The sequence below is a fragment of the Aulonocara stuartgranti genome, assembly GCF_965226115.1.
Source record: "Aulonocara stuartgranti genome assembly, chromosome: 14".
Classification (NCBI taxonomy): Eukaryota; Metazoa; Chordata; class Actinopteri; order Cichliformes; family Cichlidae; genus Aulonocara; species Aulonocara stuartgranti.
Genome location: NC_138950.1, coordinates 29,643,253 through 29,666,201, shown reverse-complemented (window position 1 = coordinate 29,666,201; position 22,949 = coordinate 29,643,253). Strand labels below are relative to the sequence as shown.

The 22,949-nt window shown below is 42.4% G+C and overlaps 1 protein-coding gene across 2 annotated transcripts in view; it reads right to left on the bottom strand.

Annotated features, from left to right (window-relative positions):
• ssh2a (slingshot protein phosphatase 2a) overlaps positions 1–22,949 on the bottom strand; it is a 31,561-nt gene that overhangs the window by 4,873 nt on the left and 3,739 nt on the right. Inside the window, exons 1-8 of one of the 2 annotated variants that reach the window (XM_082503226.1) lie at positions 11,524–12,108; positions 4,841–4,953; positions 4,414–4,478; positions 3,795–3,916; positions 3,496–3,561; positions 3,301–3,366; positions 2,656–2,850; positions 674–767 (exon numbers count right to left, since the gene is read on the bottom strand). In XM_082503226.1, the coding sequence (XP_082359352.1) occupies positions 674–767; positions 2,656–2,850; positions 3,301–3,366; positions 3,496–3,561; positions 3,795–3,916; positions 4,414–4,478; positions 4,841–4,953; positions 11,524–11,651 (849 nt within the window). In that variant the 5' untranslated portion in view covers positions 11,652–12,108. Of the gene's footprint in view, positions 1–673; positions 768–2,655; positions 2,851–3,300; positions 3,367–3,495; positions 3,562–3,794; positions 3,917–4,413; positions 4,479–4,840; positions 4,954–11,523; positions 12,109–22,949 lie in introns of those variants that run through there. The other variant, XM_082503227.1, reaches the window with a different exon arrangement.

Here is a 22,949-nt window from a genome sequence, read left to right as displayed (position 1 = left end):
AATTCTAATTTAAATTTAAGTTACTTTGCACAGAAAGGCCCCTCTCCTGAAACCAGTTTCCAGTTTGGATTTGGGAGACAGACACCATCTCTACTTTTAAGATTAGGCTTAAAACGTTCCTTTTTGCTAAAGCAATTGGTTAGGTGGTTAGGATTCAGGTGACCCTGAATCCTCTCTCTTCTACAGTATGTCCTTTTATCCTGTCTTTCTCCCCTCACTCGCCATCCGGTCGCAGCAGATGGCCCCGCCCCTCCCCGAGCCTGGTTCTGCCGGAAGTTTCTTCCTGTTAAAAGGGAGTTTTTTCTTCCCACTGTTGCCAAAGTGCTTGCTCATTGGGGGTCATATGATTGTTAGTTTTTCTCTGTATGTATTACTGTAGGGTCCACCTTAAAATATAAAGAGCCTTGAGGCGACTGTTGTTGTGATTGGTTGCTATATAAATAAAACTTAATTAAATTGAAAACGGACAAATGACACATGACTGAGGACGCCAATGTTTACGTTGTGTAGACAGCTGGTTTGAAAGAGGAGAGAAGGAGGCCATCTACACAAGGCCATCTGTTCACTTCACAAGCCATGAGAGATGTCATGGTGACTATATCCACCTTTAATGTGCAGTCTATAGTTAACACCTACATCTAAGCACCAAATGTAAATTTCACTGTCCCCTCACCTCCTTTGAGGTGACGTTCTCCAGGTCCTTCTGCATCATTATCTCTCTGAGGCGCGTCTTGATCAGCCGTTCTGTGCGCTCCCTTTCTGTGGGCCTGCACATAAAACACACAAAGACCTCCATTTAAAAACAACTTTAACACTTGGCCAAAGTAAAAAAAATAAATAAATAAAAAAATTCACTTTGAAGAGAGCCACCTTCACAGCTGCATTACATTCATGTTCACTTTTACGCAAGTCTCAATGACATTACTTCCACCAGAGAACTACGGCTTTGTTTTGTGCTCCCGTTTGAGTTTGTGCTCTCAGATTTTCTGTTCCCCTCTCCAGTTTCTCAGAATTAGACAAAGTCCCCTTGTAGGATCTGCTTCTTGTTGTGCCGCGCTGTGTTCCTAAGTGTTCTGGCTGGGGGCCTTTCCGACGTCACACCGACGATACCAACAAGTGGCCTAATTGCCTCTCTGGAGAGAAGAGCTCAGTTTGTCTGTGAACGACTTCTTCTAACATTTTTTCTTTTGTTTTTTGCTTCAAACTGATTCCGGACATCAGCACACAGCAGTGTGGGTCAGCAGCTACAAAAAGGGGAAGTACAGTGACCACAGGTGTGTGACACTGCACAGATGAAAGCATCATCTGTGTTGGAAATGAGGTAGGAGGGGGGCTTGTTTAGCTCAACCCTGAACATTTCCCTGACCTCATGAGAACGAGTTGAGTGGAACGAGGGTTGAGTGAGAAAACAACAACAACAAAAACTGACACGGGTTATTTACTGACATGCAGTAACACTTTTACCTCACAACAAGCCTCCACTTGTCTGCAGACGGCCTGAGGGAGGGAAGCCTAGTCAGGCAAAAACACAGACTACACGAGGGCAAATGACGACATAAGGACCGGAGCTAATGAGTAAATGAATAATGGAAATTTTACGCAGCTTCCCTGAATTGCTTGCAGGTAGATAAGATTATTTTTAGTGTTGGGGCGGGGGAAAGCCATGTCAACAAACACTGACATGTCACGAGGCTTTAGCAGCCTCCCTGTCCGGGAAAACCAACAGGAACTTTCTGTGTTTGGCTGTAAGGGGCAGAGCCAAATCATTCCGAGAGAGACTGTGCGTGTCTGTGTGTGCGAAGTGCTTAAACGTATGGTTTGAAGTGGCTTTTTTTTCTGCCCGAACTGTTCCTCATTATTTCCTCAAGTAGCCCCCGTCTTTGTGCTCACCACCTGCTCCTGTCTGTTTTTCTGCGACTCTACTTACCTATGGGTTTATCTGGACTCTACTTTTCCATAAGTAAATCAAGACAGCTAAAGCCTTGGCTATTTTAGACTCCAGAAGACCCCCAAAGAGAGAGTGTGTGTGTGTGTGCGTGAGGGGAGAGAGGCAGACAGTCTAAATAGGTAGCAGAGCATGTGACGAAGGAGCAGGGAGGGGAATTTCCCTGGTATCAGTGAAGACAAATCTATTGAAGTCACTGCTTGTATTTTATTATGTTTCCATGTAAATATGTTGATAAGGCAGCGTTATTCATCATGTTGTGAACACGTTAATGATTAGGCACCTTTGTAAACATCAGCGCTTCAGGCTTTTGTTTTGGTCTGTTGTTTTTGCCTCTCCTGGAAGGTTAGAGAGGGCACGTGGCCTCATTCCAGAGTCCATGGATCTGCAGACTGCAATATTTTAGTTTGGGGATGTAGCAACACTTGTTATGCTTGTTAGGCAATGCTGTTAGGAAGATGCGACTGCAACATATTTTTTACTTTTCACAGAAACAGCCACGGTGAAGGTGAATTTGTGATGAAACTGTGTACGACTGTGTGAGCAGTTACTGCTGTGAATTTCTGGGGAGCAGCGTGTTTACCCTCTAGTCTATGTCATGTGCATGTGTGCACATCAGGCGCAGGGTTTATGCCACACAATTCTCAAAGTGGTTTGCAGTGCTTCTCTGAAAAACCCTTTCCTTAATGTGGCCATCCTAATCTACTCACAGGTCTGTGAAGAGGACGGGTGAATTGGCACGGTGCGATTCGACATCCTGCATGGCGTTCCATTCGTTGATACACAACTGGCTGGATGAGACTCTGCTCTGGTAGTAGCTGACCCAGGTCAGGAACAGGCTGCCTGGGTAGTAGTTGTGGCAGCGAGCCACCTCGCAAGCTTTGTGGAGCGACTGGAGGGCTGACCTGAGGGCAGACAGTTGAAAGCACGGAGATTTTTCACATGAGCAAATGTCACTGGGAGGAATGAAAAGTGCAGAAAGGAATTTGGACTTATACAGAGTAAAAGTTATGTGAGAGTGAAAATAAAAAGGATGGATGTGTGAAGAATGAATAAAAACATGTGAGAACTAAACAACAGGGCATAGGTTGAAGCTATAAAGAGGCATAACACGATCATACTCAAAGGAGGAAGTCAGTCGGGGACAACAAAATAAAGATATGAAGAGGCGGTTCTGACACGTGAGAGGGATTGAAAGCAAAAACATGATAAGACAACAAATGAAAAGATAAGAAAAGGTGAGGAAAAAACAGTCTGGAGGTCAAAGTTAAGGGTGGAGCACAATGGACACATTGTTTGCAGGCCAACAGCTTCACACGGCTGTCATTCTGGTGGAATAAATAAAGGTTGCTCACCACATGGCCTGGACAGACACTGGTTTGAAGACGTGAACCCTGTTGACTGTCGACACACTAAAGCCACTGTGGAGATGCAAAGAGACAGGTTAGAAAACACAAAGCTCACAAACAAGTAAACAAAGTCATCAGAGCAGTCGGGCAGCTGCCCCAGGGAGCAGTAAGAGGAAGCAGGGAGTAGGTGTGGCGTCTTACCCATCTCCATCCAAGTGGATCATAGTGTCGCTCCAGAGAGGGAGAACCAGACCCACCGTGCAGCAGCTGCCAGAGAAGATCGACAAGGTAAAGACAGTGAAACAAGATGCACTGGTTTGCTTACTTTATCCTTTAGCTGAAAAAACTTTCACTGATTTATTGAATTTCTCTGACTGTGTCAACTACACCACAGTTACAGTATGAGGACGATCCAATTCAAGAAGAAAAAAGAAATCTGCATAGCAAAAACATAAATTCTTGAGTTATTATAAAACTACAATAAGACAGAGAAGGTGTACCTATCAGAGGAGACAAAGTCCATGCCGAGCACGATGCTCTCCTCTGTGTCCTGTCTACCATTGGTGGAAACCACCACCATGTAGCGGGTTACCTGAGGGCAGGCGCTCTCCAGACGCACAGCCTGCAAGAAAAGAAGGACAGGGGCAAACTGTAGAATCACCTGTGTAATGTCTTTGACTCTTTACAGCCCTGGAAATCAACCCTTTATCATTCAAGGGCCTATAGATACTTTATACCACAAGACTGGCATTTAAAACTCTGGATAGTGAATATGAGATATGCAGGGACAACCTAAGGTGGTTTTAACCAGTCCTTTTTTTTAAAAATCCCTCTCTCATAAGCCCTTTTCATTAAACATGCAGCAGGGACATCAGGGGAAAGGCGAGCACACTTATAGTACACTTAGAGTTCTGCAAGGTTCATGTGAGGGTGTTGTTGTTGGCACAGCTGGAAGAGCTGAGACTTCCTTTGCCTCATAACTGTTTATGTTTTCAAAAGTCAATCCATGTTTCAGTTCTTAAGACCTTAATCAGATGCTCTGGAATATGCTCTCTGATCACAGGACCACACACAACTGACCTTTGTAATTATATTTATTTATGTGTGCTTGTTACTAACCAGTCTGATTGTGTCTTCTGGGCGCAGCACAGTGAACATGGTCTGAAGATGCTTCTGGAGGTCACCTGGACAAAAACATTTTCAAAGTATGAGACGACATCAGATAGAAAGTGTCATTTCCCGTGTGGATCCGTTTTGTCTGTGACTTATTAAGATGTTTTTGGGGTTTTTTTTTCCTATCCAGCAAACAAGCTCACCACTGCTGAGCTTATCTGCTCTGTTGTGAAACAGCTTGACAGAAATTAACGCCAGCCGTGACCCATGATGCTGTAGAGGAATGTCCATTTGAAGACATACTGTGCTCTTTAATCTCAAGTTTTTCCACAGAGTTCATTTGTGAGGTTTGGGGTGAAAAAGGGAGTAAGAGGAAGTTTTGGGAGATGGTGCAGCTGCTGTTTGTGTGGGCGCTGTAAGTATGAGGGTTTACCTGTGTGTTTGTTCCTGCGCTGGCTGATTCGAGGTGCGGAGTTCTGCGTGGGACTGTTACCCCTGGGAAGGAAGAGGGCTGCACCTTTAACTGTGAGGAAGCTCTCACTGATACTGGAAGAGAAGAGAAAATGAAGCATGAATAGAAGCCTAAAAAGCAAACTTATCTAATCATAACTGGTATTTTTTTGCGTAACTTAATTTGAAATCGCTTCCTTCTACATGCCGACCCCGGATGCCCATAACAGGCACAAGACGGGGACACGGACTAGTAGAGCGTTGTCGTGCCCTTGTGTCGCCGTCACAATGCCCCATTCAGCTCGCCTCTGGTCTGCAGGCTCCCCAGATCAGAGCTCACAGACCGATGCGAACAAAACAACATCCAAGCCCCGATGTGAACTCAGAACACAATGTTCTCTGGTCCTCCACACAGCTGGATTACACACACAAGACTTACTCACACTAACAGCTGCCAGGAGGGAGGGATAGGGGGAACTGAGGGGGACCGGGGGTCCGAGAGGGAAGATGGAACGAGTCCCCCTCCTACACAATGTTTTAGCTGCGATAAGAGTTGGCCAGCGCACAATACTTCAATCCAAAGCAGGCCTAGTTAAACGGGCTTTTTGCTCCCTTTGAGACACTTAATCTTATTAACTGTGACTGAGGTCACTGCATTGAGGAGGAAGATGCATTATAAACTGAGGCCAATGTTTTAACTGGATACCAGTTAAAGTGTCGTGCTTGCATGTATGATTGACCAGGTGTATGTTTAGTGTACGGAGGTACACTAACCTCACAAGATAGCTAGAAAACAAGTTAAAACATCTACTCCTGCAGCAGCTAATGATAACCATGCGATCATTAAAGCATAACTTTAATGATGCTAAGCGAGAAGTCTACCACTTGGCCAGCCGGGCGCTCGGCTGCTAGTGTTTCATGAGTGGATACAGAGAGAAAGAAAAGAAAAAAGAAAAGTACTGCTGCTATGAAAATTATGCTCTTAACAAATATAATTAATATATAATTAAGTAACTCTTCCAGCCCAAGGAGAAATGCATCATTATAACAAAAACACATCGGCTGTATTCACTTTGCAGGTTTTGCCAAAAATGACACCACAAGTCAAGCTGGCAAGAATGCAGCCGGTGTAGAAACAGATGTGCGTGCAGCCACAATGATCCTAATCAGCAAAACGTGAGTCTTAAAAGTTAAACACATTCTTAAGGAAGATCCTTTTCTGACTTTTTTTAAAAGATGCAGTAAATAAACATCAGTTCAAAAAAGAAACAGAAAAAAACAAAAACAAAACCACTGCAGATACAAATAGTTAGTAGAGGAAACACTCTTCCAAGCAGTCGTCCAACCTGTTCTGCTCAAAACAAGGGCGGCTTTTAGCTGGCAGCTAAAACAAGGAACTGACGCGATAAAGATCACTGGGATTAATGAATGTGAGGTGATGACATCAAATCTCTGAGGTCAAACAATCAGGTATTTGACTGATATGTTTATTTTGATGCTACCCTAGTGTGCCGCGAGCATATTTTAGCTTTAGCAGCAGGCTTACACTCAATGAACCCAACTTGGAGTTCATCAAGTTCTACAGTTTCACACTCAAAACAGCAAAAAAAGTCCAGTGCTGTCTGTCATTTAGTCTTCCTGTCATCCCCCCTCTTGTCTGTAACTTCATCTCTCTATCCTCCCCGCCATCCAACTGCCCTTCCTGAGTTTTGCTGAGACCATAGATATGGAGAATCAGGAGACAACGCAGAGGAAAAAAAACAAAAAAAGACTGACTTGTGCTGGGCTCATTTCCCATAACCCACCCACCCTTGAACCAGCTGTTTCCTCTTACTCCCCCCCCCCCCCCTCTTTTTTTCTGTTTTCTGCATTTCACACAACTTTGTCCTACTTTTAAGTTTCTGTCATTCTCCTCAGTTCCTGCTGCATCATGCCCCACTTACACTTGTGAGTTTCCTATGTGCTGTACTTGGAAATGACTGTGTACAGCAGCGCTACTGTACAATGTCATGTAATGCAACACTGCTACTCTTCCCGAGAACCTGGTGTGGAGGGTCACGCGCGTGCGAGCAAACGCGCACTTGTATTCCTGCGCACAGACACACAGAGAGAGTAATGTAAGCCCCATGCTTTGAAAGGTGGGGGGCTGTGAATGACTCTCATATACAGCTTCTAAAAATACAGTAGTCCTTTAAAAGTCTCAGCAGTCGATGAACTGTACATAGAAGCTTCTCTTTGACGCTGCAGAGGGTTCACACTGAAGCTTGCGTGTGCTGCTGTAATACTGTACTCAGGCTAGTGCTGGATGAATACAAACGAGTAAAGCCAGTTAGAAGCACAGAATATCATCACCCAGAGGAATCTCACCAGGGTTGCATCGAATGATCAAGAGATTGATTATTTTGTTTAAAAAGAAGAGTTTTTGGAAATAAACAAATAAATAAATAATGAGCATTCACCAGTTCAAGCTTCTCTAATTTGACATTTTACTAAACAAGATTAATGTCCTTGAGCTGTGAACAGTTTTATCTGGACATTTTTCTTGATTTCTGATATTTTATAGACAAAATTTTCAATTCATTAATTAATAGGGCACACTATAGAGTCATTAGGGACATAATTCTTAATTTCTGCACCATCACACACATCTGCTTTGAATCTAATGGGTAAATCTTTGAATCACTTCAAGCCTCTCATTAAATTAGAATGGTCAACTCATGTTATGCAGCTGCCTTTAAGCCGAACTCATTTTAAATGATAAATTAGTAATGTGATATGGCACCGTCAGACCGATAACACTGCAGTCTGTAGGAGTGTATGAGAGAAAGATAAGAAATTGCCAAGACAGTTGAAAATATGCACTTTCAGGCTGATTTAAAGGCCAGCGCTCTACAAACATGAGGACACAGCAAAGGGGGAAATGGAAAGAGGGCAACGAGTTCAGTTAAATTGGGCTCCACAGAGCCAAGTGGACTGTGAAAGATGGGAGGTAAAGAAAGAAGACCCGGTCAGAGCGTGTAGCTGAGAGCAGGGTGGGTCATCTTTTGGCATTAAGCCATCCCAGGCTTTTGGGCTAAAGCAAAGCTGTAGGTACATGTTAGGGCAACAGCCACAGACACAATCATCACTATGTAAGGACCACCCCACATAGTGGGCAGATAGCTGACTGACCCCCTCCTCCAGCCTGTGCCCATATTAGTCACTCTCAGGAGGAGAGTGGGATAAATATAGGGTCTGCTCTGTGGAGGGCAGGTCCTCCTAAGGCTTTAGGAGTTTACAACAGAGACGGATACAGCCCATGAGAAAGGCAGGGAATTAGCTGCTGTGTATGTTTATGTGTGTCCACATGTCTGCAGGTGCACGTGGGCCCTGATGCCTGGAAGCATAAGCCATGAACATGCAGAAAAAAAATGACAGACAGAAGACCAAAGAGAGAAGTTATGTTCGTGTAGTGTCACGGTGAGCTAGCAGACCCACAAACCTCAACGTCCTCATTCAAGTCTGGCTGAAGGCCCGTGTCACACGAAATCTCAAGAGGTTACATGTTTTTGATTGTAATTTTAATCAAAGTGCATTTCCACAAAGTCTGCTCGATGCTAAACAGACTGTTGGACAAACATGGAAACTCAAATAGCAGATGAGGGCCTCTGGAGCAGAAGAGGTCAGGACCGATGAAGAGACAAAATTCGGGTCAAACTAAACATAGACTTTTGTTTTGCTAGTACAGTCGGCTTGCTGCCCTTTTCCCCTGGCTTCTGCAAGCGTGCAATTAAGTACCACAAGTTTCACTACTGTTTCTTTGGTAATCTGATAGACAAAGGTATGAGTGCTGGAAATGAACATACCTGAGTCAGGCACTCGAGGCTATTCTCAGAAGGATCCGGACTACATTTTACACTTACAGTTACAGAAAGAAATCTTTTTTTAATGTGGCCGAGGCAAAATATAGATGAGCAGTGGTTGTACCTGGACACAATTAAGCACTAATAGAAACTTGGCAACAAACAGGATCATCTGTTTTGTCTGATATCAGGCGATTTACTTAAGCTAATTATACAAACTTCGAGAAACCTACTTAACGTTAAAGGCAAATCGCCCACACACAGCCCAGGTAAGGACCTATAACCAGGTGCCTGTATCACTGTTCAGCTGATAGTCTCTTCTGCAAACGCTCAAACAAAACATCTTTGTCACGTTTCAGTCCCATCCGTTTGCTTTGGACAATGTGTACAAAACACAAACACGGATAAAAGTGGAGGAGAGGGTTTACCAGTATCTTTTAAAAACTGATGGCACAACAACAGTGTTCCAGGTGTCGTTTATCCTCAGGCAACACTTAAAGTCCAGTGACAGCCTCAAAGCCTGTAATTACGTGCAGAAACCTGGTTAAAAATCAGCATTTGTCTGACATAAACAGACATGTATGTGTGCACACAAACAGAAAAAAATGAAAGCCCGTCCCCTGTGTCGTGATAAGGGCTCGAAACCATCTTTGGGCACTACAAAAAACTGCTGATCACAACAAGCCACTAGCATCATGCTGTATTTCAAACAAAGCCAGGAAGTCAGAAAGATTCCCACATCTGCTGCTGTTTACCAGACACGCGACTGCCAGTAAGCACTGTGTGCCTGTCTCAGAGTAACTTCTTCCCATAAACCAACCTTGTGCAAACTCACAGAAAAAAAAGAAAGAAAGAAAAACTATTTCCTTAACGAGTGGGTGCAGCTCTAATAAAAGCTAAACGTTCAGTTTACTCAATAACTTTGCTACACTGTCACGTGTAAACCAACTAAAAAACAATGCAATCAAGACACACACTTTGCCCTTGACTTTCCTGAAAACCATAATAGAGGGCCCGTTCTCATGCGCTCGCTGACTCCATGAAAACAGCCCGACACTGGAACTAAATACAAATTGGTTAATGCTGATTACATAAGCTTTTAATCTAGTTTAAGTAGTTTTGAAGAAGTTTTGCATTGATTTTCTTTTTCCCCCTCTTCCCCAAATTTGTTGAGATTATCTGAGACAGCACCACATGAGTTTAGAAATACTGGAACACAGTAGGCCTTTGATCTGTCCTGAAGAGCAGACTCGTCTTCACCACATGTACAAGTCAGCTAAATCCTTTTACATCTCTCAGGCAAAACCAAGCCTTCACCCAACTTTGCCTTGATGTCTGCAGGCACAGAGAGATAACAGATAAGACCACTGGATGATAAAGTAATCATCCATCACTGACATCTCAACAAAGGGCATTAGTTCTAATCAGAGGTGGGACCAAGTCATTGTTTTGCAAGTCTCAAGTAAGTCTCAAGTCTTTATCCTCAAGTCTCAAGTCAAGTCTCAAGTAATGTCAGGCAAGTCAGAGTCGAGTCTCAAGTCACTGGTGTAAAAGTCCGAGTCAAGTCACAAGTCTGAAACTTTGAATTTCAAGTCCTTTCGAGTCTTTAAAAAAAAACAAACGAAAAAATAATGTTGCAGTTATATGCTAAATGTAAATATTAGACCATGTAATTTTAAAATCTGTGTTTTTCTCAACACATACAAAATAGTGAACTTAGAAAATATACACAAATTGTGAAATTGCACCTCTTTAAAATGCAGCTCAATTAAACTTAGCTCCAAGAATAATTTTCACCGACAGTTCTGTATTAGAACTTCTAATACAGAACAGGATATATGGACAGCTTATAAAAAATTCTGATGAGCAGCCAGTTGTGCAGTACTATTATTGGTTTACCAGACACACAACAGTCCTAACTGTTTGGGATTATTTTAAAAGTCACATTCAGATGCTTATTGCTTAAATTAACTGTCAGGATCCAGGTGGATACGGGTCAGTTTGAGTCTTTTCCTTAATAATATTAAGACACATTAAGCCACTGACCTCAAACATAAAAGTTTAACTTGTCACATATTATAGCCAAAAGTAAAGAAAACAAAAAAATTATTTACAGTTTCTTCTTTCTCCACTTTATTTAACTCATCTTCCTCAAAAGCTCTTATTTCTATTTCAGTCATGATACTAAATACCAACATGCCCCCTGCCACATAAATCTCTTATTATGGCAATCGGGTGACCCCTTCCTTCCCCCCATTTCTCTCCACTAAGTATACCTAAAGAGGAATCCCTTGCTTAATTCCATGTCCACACCTGGAAACAGGTTGGATGATTCACACAGGCTGAAGAGCACTTATGTCTTAGTAAGGTCAAAAAGGGAGTACTGTGATGAGTAAGACCCTGATACGTCACCAGGAAATACATTCATCAACCCTGATATTACAAAACCCACATATTGCATCAATTTACAAGAACATCGAGTATTGTGGTAAATGATAAAATTGCTACAAGATGAAATAATGGTGACAATCTGGTGTGTATTTTAAATCTTTATTAGCACACTCGAGTTTCAGACAGTACGCCCACAGTCTACTTCCACGTTGGAGTTGAAGTTGTGCTGGAGAAATTTGAATGGAGACCCTGTTACTTAACGGCAGCTTTACTCTGTGTCGCAGTCCCACCTACTTATTGTTTTTAGTCTCACTCTCACTCTCACACACACACACACACACACACACACACACTATGTCGTCTAATTGTTTATTCAATACGAAACAGCCCACTGTCACTACTGTTCACAGCATGCCACTCTTGTGCAACTTACAGCTGGTTGATCTCATTTTTTGACACCACCGCGTCGTCGCTGAAGTAGGGTACCATCTTTGCCCCGCAGCAGGAGCAGAAGCTGACCGGCGACGAGCAGTCGGAACCGGCCACCGTGCCGAGGGTCATGCCGTCGAGGGCAGCGCGGAGGGAGCAGAGAGCGGCAGGTGTTTTTAAAGTCCGATGGAGAACTTTTACTCCTCTCCCACAGTCATCGCAAACAGTCTTCCGTGGGAGGATTTTACGGCGCGATTCGACAAAAAGTGAGGAAATATTCCTCTAAATATTTCACACAAAAATAAGACGTTTCCAAATCGTAGTTCTGTTACAATAAATAAGGCAGGAAGATTGAAGCTAGCACGCCGTGTTCCTGCCCCCGTCAGCAGCGTATCACTGTCCAGTATTTCCCCAAGAAAGCAAAAGCCATTTTAAAAGAGGATCACCGCAGCGTTTTCTAAAAACATATTCATCCCTGCCACAAGAGGTAATATCCTTTACCATGTACAGTACTGAGGCGTATGACTTGGGTCAAACTCTTGCTGGAGAAGTCATAGCAGGGAGGAGCTGGAGCCACGTGTTTTTGGGAAATATGGGGAAGCCAATGAGGGCAAGAGGGAAGTGGGACTGACGGCACTAGCAGCACCTCTGCATCGACGCTTTTGAAAGTAAACCAGTTCTCTACTCCGCAGGTTTTTGGCTGCTTTGACTGGCTGAAGATACAGCTTCAGTGTTTGGTTAGAAGTTGGGAATTACTTAATGCCGCATCCATAATAGATTAAACACGGAGTGGTGCATTTAATAAGCCTAGTATGTTAAAGTTGCCAGAGTCAAGTGAGGCCCAGCAGCTGATTAGTTGTCCCGGCACAACAGGGTCAATAGAGGATCTATTCATCAACAAGCTAATGTAATAGAGGGAATAAAACTCGCATGGGCTTTTGGTTCTGCAGTCAGCTCACTGTGAAGACTTGTCTCCTCTCCAAACTTCCCTCCCAACACACAAACCATGTGGCTGGGTTACATAAGGAGCAGATAAATGAGAAACAGGCTGAAGTTATCTGGGCTGAGCTGCTGTAGCAGTGAGCCTGTAGTATCTAGGTAAAGTGGAGCCTGCCTTGTCAAGAAAGTCTGGGTGAGCAGTGACTGTTCCCATGAAGCTGGTCTGAGGGTATCAAGTATCAGCTGAGGTACTCCATGCTGTGAGGTGGGCACAGGTTAAGGTTTATTTTATAGCCTTTTAAAGTTTTATGTTCAGTTGACGCGCCAGCATGCTGGGTCCTATGTAAGCTGCAAACAATCTGAAAAACAAGGTAAAACCACAGCGCACCCCCCTGCTGCTGCAGTCACACCAACGTGTGCCAAGTGCCTTAAATTCTAAACTAAAACATCTGTAGTAAATGACCTCTACCTCTACACAATGGAGAAGAGTCATACTGTGTTTACAGAGGGCTGGATTTTTGTTTTGAGTGTTTCCAAAGTAGTGCAGTTATCGGTAGGAAGTCTGAAAATAGGGCACTATTAAGAATACTGTTACACAATACACCTTTGGCTAAGCAATCACAAACTTTCCAGCCTGTAGTTCTTACATCCTGTTAAAGCAGAAAACACTGACTAACCTGTAACAGTAGCACCTGGAAACTTTGTTGGATGTACTAGTGAATCTTTAAAAAATGAGAATATTTGGGAAAAGGGGGGGGATTTAATTCAAAAAGGTAAAAGTTCATATATTCTATATTCACTGAACATTAAGTGAAATCTTTGTTTTAAATTTTATGATTATGGCTTATAGATCATGAAAATCTGAAATCCAGTATCTGAAATTAGCCTAATCCAGTTCATTTCAGATTTTGCAGTTAAGTACAAAACTTGTGTAAACATAAAAATAGAAGCTGTTGGTGTACCAGTGTCAGGTACAAAACTGTTGTGCCACTGTTGTTAGATTCACACTGCTGAACTGCATTGACTGTACCATAGTGCGGCACATTATCACTGAGTTGAGAAGACTTTCTGGTAGGGCTGCTCAATTAATCGAATTTTAATCACGATTACGATCTGGGCTTTCAACGATCATTAAAAATGACAGAGCCGATTATTAGCCCCTCCCTCATTTATCCGCGACACCTTAAAGGCCGGTCCGTGAAAATATTGTCGGGCATAAACGGGTCCGTGGCGCAAAAAAGGTTGGAGACCGCTGATTAAGAGGACCCGAGGGAAGCTCGGAAAGCTAAGCAGAAGTTATTTGGAGAGGAGAGTGACTGCTGTTGGTTGAAAAGAGAGGTAAAAAAAAAAACTTCAGTGGTGTTGCACACTATTTTATATTATTTTCTAAAGTCATTGTTAACCCTTTAAAGCCGGTCAGAGCAGCATGCTCCGTTTTGTGTAACTATTTTTAAATCCCTGTAGAACCCGAACCGCGTAAGCTAGCACAATAATTTGTTTTGCATATGAAACCGGAGGAGTTGTACTTACATCTTATGCCATCAGCTTGTCCTCGGTCACGGTTTCGTTCCACATAAAGCTTTGCAAAAATTGCATAAAAAGCGCTTGCAGGAACAAAAACATAATATTCCAGAAACACGCTTTGCCGATCCGATCAGCTGTTCGTAACACTTCCCACAGTGAAACAGACGTCAGCGCGAACTGTCGCATGTCCACCATTTCCTGGCCGAAACTGGAAGTGACGTCATTTTCGCAGAAATGTAGTTTTTTTACTTGTAGGCCTTAAAAGCCTATACTGGTCATGTTTGACTTTTCTGAATAGTTTCTGGGATGCTTAGAACTCAAATTGCACTGCTGGAAATAGTTTATTTTGATGCACCTGCTGTTTTCTTTGCAAATTTGCATCATAGGATTGTTTTTTTTGTTTTTCCTGCAGTATATAAAAATTGGTGTATCTCCAAAATAAAACTATGAAGACACTCAAAATAAATTTCCTGTTGTTGTAAACTATTTTTTGCAACTTTTTTGTATTTAAAGTTTTGAGGGATAAACCTCTTAAATTTCTCCAAGTAGAAATATATGTAAAAAAACAAAACAAAAACGATATAAATTTTTTTGTAGTTTATTGCACTTTTTTGCAATTAATGTAGTTACTATGGACTTAATGCATACATATTATTAAAATATGGGCTATAACAGTTATTTAGCAACTTGAAATGCTCCCACAAATGGCACTACAACATGTAAAAAAAATAATATAAGCTCTGGCGGACTTGGTTCTATAGTAGGTCTTAAAGGGTTAAATAAATATCGTCAAATAATCGCGATCTCAATTTCAGTGAAAATAATCGTGATTATCATTTTTGCCATAATCGAGCAGCCCTACTTTCTGGGCCTATCAGACCAATGTCTGATCCAGCTATCGGACTGGCACATCCGTTCACAAACTATTAGAATATTTTCAAAGCTCAATTCAAAAGTGTTTATAACTTCGATATATATATTTATTTATATACTCAGTATTTATTTGGGTGCCCTTTACCAAGAATTGCTTCAGCAATGCGCTGTGGCATGGAGGTGATAAGCTTATTACACTGCTGAGGCATTACTGAGACCAAGGTTGGCTTGACAGCAGCCTTCAGATCATCTATATTTTGGGGTAAGGTATTTGTCATCTTCCTTTTGGCATCTTAACTTATAGATACTCTGGGGTTCAGGTCAGGTGAGTTAGCTGGTTAATCAACCACAGTAATAACATGGCTATTTTTGGCACTGTGGGCAGGTGCTAAGTCCTCTTCAAAAAGGAAAATGGCAATTCTCTATCAGATGGGAGTACAAAGTGCTCTAAAATCCCCTGGTAGACACCTATATGGGCTATGAAACAACCATGACGACCCCAAATCATCACAGACTGCAGGTTTGACTTGACACATTTTGAATTGTGTGCTTCTCCAGTCTTCTTCCAAAGCGTAAAACCTTGATTTCCAAATGTAATTCAAAATTTATCTCAAAGAGGACCAACACTTCAGTTATTTTTCTCCTTAGCCCAAGTAAGATGATTCTGCTGTTGTCTCTAGTTTAGGAGTAACTTGATATTAAGAATGTGACAATTGTAGCCCGTTTCCTGACTACGCCTGTGCCTAGAAGCTCTTGATGCAATACTAATACCAGCCTCAGTCCACTCCTTGTGACGCTCTCGTAATTTCTTAAATCCAGTCCAAGTTGTTGACTTGGTTTCCAAAATGTCCCAGATTTTTCTAGGAAGGGCTGGAAAAATAGGTCTGACCCACAGATGTCCAACCTCACAACTTATTTAAATGTTCTGATGCTATGCTATGAAATGACACCTTCAGTGGCAAGATTGGGAATAGAATAGAATAGCCTTTATTGTCATTGTACAGAGTACAACGAAATTGGAGTGCCACTCCCTTGGTGCAAGTTTCAATAATAAATATAAATGTAAAATATAAAAAGTACAAAAAAAACAATCGTAAGTACTCAAACAATAGTATGTACAATATATACAGGATAGCAGCATTAATATAATGACAGTATGAATAGCAGCATAATATAATGACAGTGACGGTATGGAATAGGTTCAATTGTTTTTGTGCTTATTTACTACGGTGATAGCTCTGGGAAAGAAGCTATCCCTGAATCTGTTTGTCCTGGTTTTATGTGACCTGTACCGTCGGCCTGACGGTAATAGTTCAAACAGTTGGTTGCTGGGGTGAGAGTGGTCCTTGATGATATTGCCAGCTCTGCTGAGGTACCGAGAGTTTGCAGTGACCTCCAGGCTGGGCAGAGAGCAGCCAGTGATCTTCTGGGCTGTGTTGATGACCCTCTGCAGTACTTTCCTGTCTGCAGCTGAGCACCCTGCATACCATGTTGTTATGCCGTACGTTAGGATGCTCTCTATGGTGGCTCTGTAAAATGTCACCAGCAGCCTCTCCTCCAGGTTGTTCCTCCTGAGCACTCTCAGAAAGTGGAGACGCTGCTGGGCCTTTTTAACCACCGCTGTAGTATTTGCAGTCCAGGAGAGGTCATCAGATATCTGCACGCCCAGAAACCTCATGGAGTGTACCCTCTCCACACAGCTCCCGTGAATGTAAAGTGGGGCCGGGTCTGCTCTGCCCTTCCTGAAGTCCAAGATAAGTTCTTTAGTTTTCGTGGTGTTCAGTTGGAGGTTGTTAACTGAACACCACTCAGTCAGTCTGTTGACCTCATCTCTGTAGTCCGACTCATCCCCCCTTGAGATGAGTCCAACCACTGTGGTGTCATCCGCGAACTTTATGATGGTGTTTGAGAGATGGGTAGGGGAGCAGTCGGATGTGTAGAGCGTAAACAGGAGGGGACTCAAAACACATCCTTGTGGAGACCCGGTGCTGAGTGTGATGGTGCTGGACCGGTGGGGGCCGAGTCTGACAGACTGTGGTCTATTTGTCAGGAAGTCCTTGATCCAGAGGCAGATGGGGGTGGAGAGTCCCAGGTGAGACAGTTTCTGGACCAGGATCTCCGGGATGATATGATTGAATGCTGAGCTGAAGTCCAGAAAGAGCATTCTCACATAGCTTCCTCGGTGCTCCAGGTGACTCAGCGCAGTGTGGAGCGCTATGGTGATAGCGTCCTCGGTGGAACGATTTGTCCTGTAGGCAAATTGGTGGGGGTCCAGAGTGGGAGGCAGACCGGCCCTGATGTGCTGACAGACCAGTCTCTCAAAGCACTTCATCACTACAGGCGTAAGTGCAACAGGCCTGTAGTCATTTGGGCTGGCCACAGCTGTCTTCTTGGCGATGGGGATGATGGTGGAAGTTTTGAGGCAGGGCGGGACGGTGTTTGATGACAAGGAAAGGTTGAAGATTTTAGTGAAGACTCCGGTCAGTTCGTCAGCACATGCTCTGAGAACCTTTCCATGTATTCCATCAGGACCTGCCGCCTTCCTGGGATTCACTGACCTTAGAACACACCTCACTTGGTGCTCCCTAAGTGTTAGTGTGCCAGTGCTGGGGGCGGGTGGAAGTGGTGTGGCAGCTGAGGGCTTGGTCGTCTCAAAGCGGGCGAAGAAACGGTTTAGATCCTCAGCCAGTGAGGCATCAGTCCTAGATGTTGCCTGGTTATTGCTTCTGTAGTTGGTAATGTGATTGATCCCCTGCCACATTTTTCTGGGGTCGTTGTCAGCAAAGTGATCTTCAATCCTCCTCCTATAGGCAGCCTTAGCTTTCCTGCTACAGCATCGGGAGCTGGGATGTTGTGGCTGATTGGTGTATGTTCTAGGTCCGCGAACAATTTAATGAGCTAGAGTTGCTCTCCTTAAACTGTGTGCCATTTTATTATCCCCTTCTCTGAAATGATTATGACATGTTATTGTCATTGTTTTATGAAGTACTCTTACTTATCTTATAAAAAATCTCCAAAAACAAACGTATAATCGTACTTTTGCAAGTAGCGAATGACTGTTAATAAAGCTGAACTCATGACAGTGAATGTAAACTTATGTCATAATAAGTGAGCTAAAATAAAACTACAACCCTAATTTGCATAGATCCAACGGCAATGCTACAACGCAGGGAAACAGACAACAAACCAGTTGCCAGAGTGTGTACGTGCCGATAACTCTGATTAAATCACATATGAAACAAACACACCAGCACTCCAGTCCTCAAACTATACTTTGCTTCACCTACGTGTCCCACTGACTGCTCTTGCATCACAGGGCAGGTTGTGTGCTCAAGTGCTCTTGTCATGTGGTTCTGTTTAGTGTCATCAAATTTACCAGCACCCAGTGGAAACCTATTTGTCTCTGGGATGGTAACCTGAGACCATGCTGTGGTGTTTAGTTGAGATGTGAACAAGTTGCACAACTGTTTCCCAGCTACGTCTTCCTTTATCACTTAAAAGGGAATTTCAAGTTGAAAACAAACTGAAGAACATCATGACCTACAATGCCTAAAGTTCAAATGTTTGCTGAAGACTTAGCCCAGTCAGCTGTACAAGCGCTTAGCTTTGGAGAAATGGCTCTAAAGCTCTGAACAGTCATATAAGAAAGACAAATAAGGCTCTATTAGCAAAAGATATTGAACAGTAAACCAAAAGTATACTTTAGATAAGGACAAGCTGAAAATAGGTGTGTAAGTGAAGTTAGCCCAGAACGTATTTCTGCAAATATAACTGCAAAACTGTTATATCTGTATTGTTATATCTTGCATTACTCAGTGACATATGTTATGTATGTTATATATTTAAACTTGTCAGAAAAAGTAAGGGAATGTGTGTTTGGTTGATTGTTTCTTAGTTGTAACAATGCGTCTTGGCAATAAATTTTATACCAGTGGAAAGCTTGTTATTTCCTTTAAATAATGCCACATTTGTAAGAAAATGCATTTGTGGGTTGAGGAGCAGAGTTCAGTGTGTGGGTTAAGTTGATGAAAAACTTGCCAAATCTTCTCAGCCAATGCTAAACAGCTTACTCTGCCATAGACTCTTGTGTGGTGTCATTTATTGAATTGGATGAAGTCTGAATAAACAAGACATATTGCCAATTTAACAATTTATTCAATTATCAAACAGGGACCTCAATAACATGTGGAAGAGCCATACAGATCCACAACAACCTGGTTCCTCATCTCATGTTGGTTACCAACTTGGGTCACTGCTGTGGGATGTTATAACATTTGTCAACCAGTATTTGTCGCAAGTCAGACAGTGTGGTTGTGTTGGTCACTCTGGCACGAACAGTACACCCAATTGGCAATTGTTGTCATCTTGGATAATAGAGTTCAGTCCGAGACCAGATCAAGTTTTTCATGGGCACAACTCACATACTCAACTCTGCTGCTCAACCTACAAATGCATTTTCTTTACAAATAGGGCACCGATTAAGGGAAAAGAAGCAGACTTTCCAACAGTATAAATGAGCCTGATTTTGCCCGATGTTTCTTCTTGTTAAAAGGGAGCTTTTCCTTCTCACTGTTGCTTAGTGCTTGCTCATAGTGGGTGGTTTGATTGTTGGTGTTCTCGCTCTATTATTGTTTGGTCTTTACCAGACAATATAGACTGCCTTGAGAAGACTGTTGTGATTTGACACTATATAAATAAAACTGAATTGAAATTAAAATCAAATTAAATATGTTGCACACAATGACTGTAACCCTTGGCTCTTCTGTGGAATTAACTGCATGCTGTTTGTGGATTTCCACTGTTTCCAACTGTTACATCACAGATTTTTTTCCACTGAGGTTATGGCTAATCCAGTATGAATTTCTTTCCCGAGAATTAGTTTCTCTTAATGAATAAGTCACAAAATATAGTTTTCAAAAAGAAAACTTACCAGGACCCGAATAGTTTTCCTGTTGTTCCAGTGACTCTAATATTTCCAATTTGCAATTGCATAATTCAGCTAAATTACAAAACTTGCATTGATGAACCATGATTTCCATTTTCTGCATTATAAAATTGTCAGATATTGTGCATGAAATGCTTATTGTCCCACAAGGCAGAACTTCCATGGGCGAAATACTGGAAGTACAAACTGTGCACTGCAGTTTCTTAGTGGCGGTGGGAACACATACGCCCATGTAGTCACTAATCAAGCACTCAATGTTTAAACAGCAGGTGTGCTGTAGAAAGACAGAAGGCAGGTGCAGGGTATAAATGACATATAACAGCTTATAAACTTGTTTCCACATGAGAAGTTGGTGTTTAAAGAGCATGCCGTTGGCTTGGTGTTGATTACTGCACCTCGCCCTTCTCATTCTAAGAGCAGGCCTGATGAACCTGCTCTGCTTGTGTGCACCTGTTTCAGAGTTCTCTATAAATCTACAACATGAACAGGCAACAAAAGAGTTATACAACGCAAGGGATTTCAATGGTCAAGGCAGCATTAATTATAAACAGTACAATTTTGGAGAAACCTATTGTGCCACTCCTCCTCCATTAAAGGCCGTGATTATTTTAACATGCATTACCACAGCAAGGCTCTGTAGTACTTATGCCTGTGTGCTAAACTGGCCTTTCTGCGCTCCCGGCCTGTTGCCCAGTAATATAATAGATAATATTTTCAATTACATGTAAATCATTTCCAAATCACTCTATTGTACTTTTATTTACATTTGATGAAGCAGTCTACCCTTTTTTCTTTTTGGAGCTGTACTGCAAACAAACAGCCAACACGGCAATACAATGACCCGTTTTGCACTCAGTAAAAAGGAAATGTTGTACAGCATGGACACAATAGACAGACAAGGTCAGGAGGAGGGCTGCTAAACAACAGGTCCTTTCTTCACACAAGCTTTTCTCATCCTCGGCCTGCTTTCTCACTACAGTAGATACAATACATTGACACAGAGCTAACTAAGGTGGCATTTTTGCTGATACATTGTGGCACTTTGTGAACAGCAAACCAAATAGGCAGGAGAAGGAGAAGTGATTGCGGGTATGCCTTTGTGGTTTAAAGGAACGAATCCAGCTTGTGCACCTTAGCATTTTGTGGGACAGCTACAAGATTAGACAAGATTAATGAAGCAGGAAACATCCAAGTTAATATCCCTATCCCATATCAATCTCTGTGCTGAACAGTACACAACACTGTAATGGATAATGTTGTAGAACAGGGTTAAAGTGAACAAATATTAAACCATTAAATGCAGGGATCTTTAAAAACTAATTTGACCAAACACTGAGTTACTCACATATCCCTGCAAATGATCTCTTTTGTGCAGCAGCCACAGTAAAACACATTTACCAACATTTATTCGAGCACTAACAGATTTACTTAGAGGAAAGAAAAAAAAAAGAGGAAAAAAAGCCAAATGATGGCTTTGGGTAGGAAAATAAAGACAGTTTTTCTAACACTGTCCTTGACAGTCAGTGTCAGTCCTGAGGCAACAGTGTGTGGCAGAGATTCATTATTGCACTGCAGCAGTTATCCTTCATTGGTGTGGTGCAATGGGCAGAGATAGCTGTTTGCATCTGTCTGTGTGAAAAAGATGTTGACTGAGAGAGAAAGAGAATATGAGAGTGAGAGATACAGTGTGGGAGTCGGTATACAGCGAAAAGGAGAAGACAAAAACTCTGGAGAAGCACAAGAAAACGATGATGGAGAGAAAAATATTACTGCAGTACAAAAGGCCAAAGCCTTCCTCAGTTTGAACGGCTCCAGTGCAATGTTACTGGCCCATGCGGCTGTGTGAAGGCATACGTAGGTTGGGGAGTGCACAGTTAATTGGACTTCTGCTCTTGGTTAATACACATTGGGCGTCCCTTAGCAAGGTCCTTGGCTGCACCCGCATAAATGTGTGTGTGCACGCTCATCAATGCCTATGACTTCACCTCTGCTTTGAGGTATTACCTAACAAATAATCGGTACCACATGTCCTCGCGGTCACTATCGGGGTGTGTTTACTGTAGGAATGATGTCACCGTTTTTCAGCTTTCAAATATATCTGACAACCCCCCCACCCCCTTTTTTTGCATGTTCCACATTTGGATGAATTCCACTCTGTTCCAAGTTCGCATTATACATGCCCAACGCCAAATATTTTTTAATTTTTTTTTATATTTTTTTATATTGGGCCTGACAAAGTGTTTGTCTATGAGCAAGTTGCGGTGCAATCCAGATGTAGTGCGGCACGTACACAACTATGTTCAAAGGGTTTTAAATAAACATTCATCTAGTCAGAGTTAGCATCTGAATAAATGTCACTCCACCAGAATGAACCAAGATGGTAAATGATGGATGCAGTTTGGGGTTCAGTATGCCCAAGGACACTTGGACACATGGACTGTAGGAGCCAGGGATCGTTCCACCAACGCTCCGACTGGCAGACCACCTGAGCTCTACCAACTGAGCTCAGTCTCCCGTCCTAGTAATAAATAGGCCCGACTGTGCTTAGCATCCTTAGATTAACTTGAATGAAATCATAGTGATTCTGGGCCATGGTCAAAGTGCAAAAATAAAGAAAGAGAAAATAGAGAAGTGGAGAAGCTCAGGCTCACTGGACTGCTTCTTAGCACTGCTATTCAAAGATGAGGAAACACTAACACGGACTGGCAGGCAGGCAGTGTTTTGTAGTTTTCTTTTTTCCTCCTGTGACACGACTCCTGCAGAAATCTGTCATTATCTGGCATTTCTGTCATGCCTCCAAACAGGACAATCAGACCAGCCCTTTAATCTGCACTGACTGAACTGTCTGTCTCAGGCTGAGCTCAACACAGCTGGACTATATATGTGGAGTTTAGCTGCACTGCATCTTTACCTGCTGAATTACACAGTAACTACAGCAGTGACAAGAGGCAACGTAAAAATATGAGTTACACCTGATAAAAGCTTGACACAGAAAGTTAAACGACAAAGACATGCTACTTAGATTGCACTTCAAAGTTTAGATTAGTCTACAAAAGCCCTTTACAAAGTCCATTAAAGACGGAAAGGCTGCACATGCTTTGATGTTCCACTTTCTCTTTAATGACTGTGCACTAGTGTCTCAGAATGTA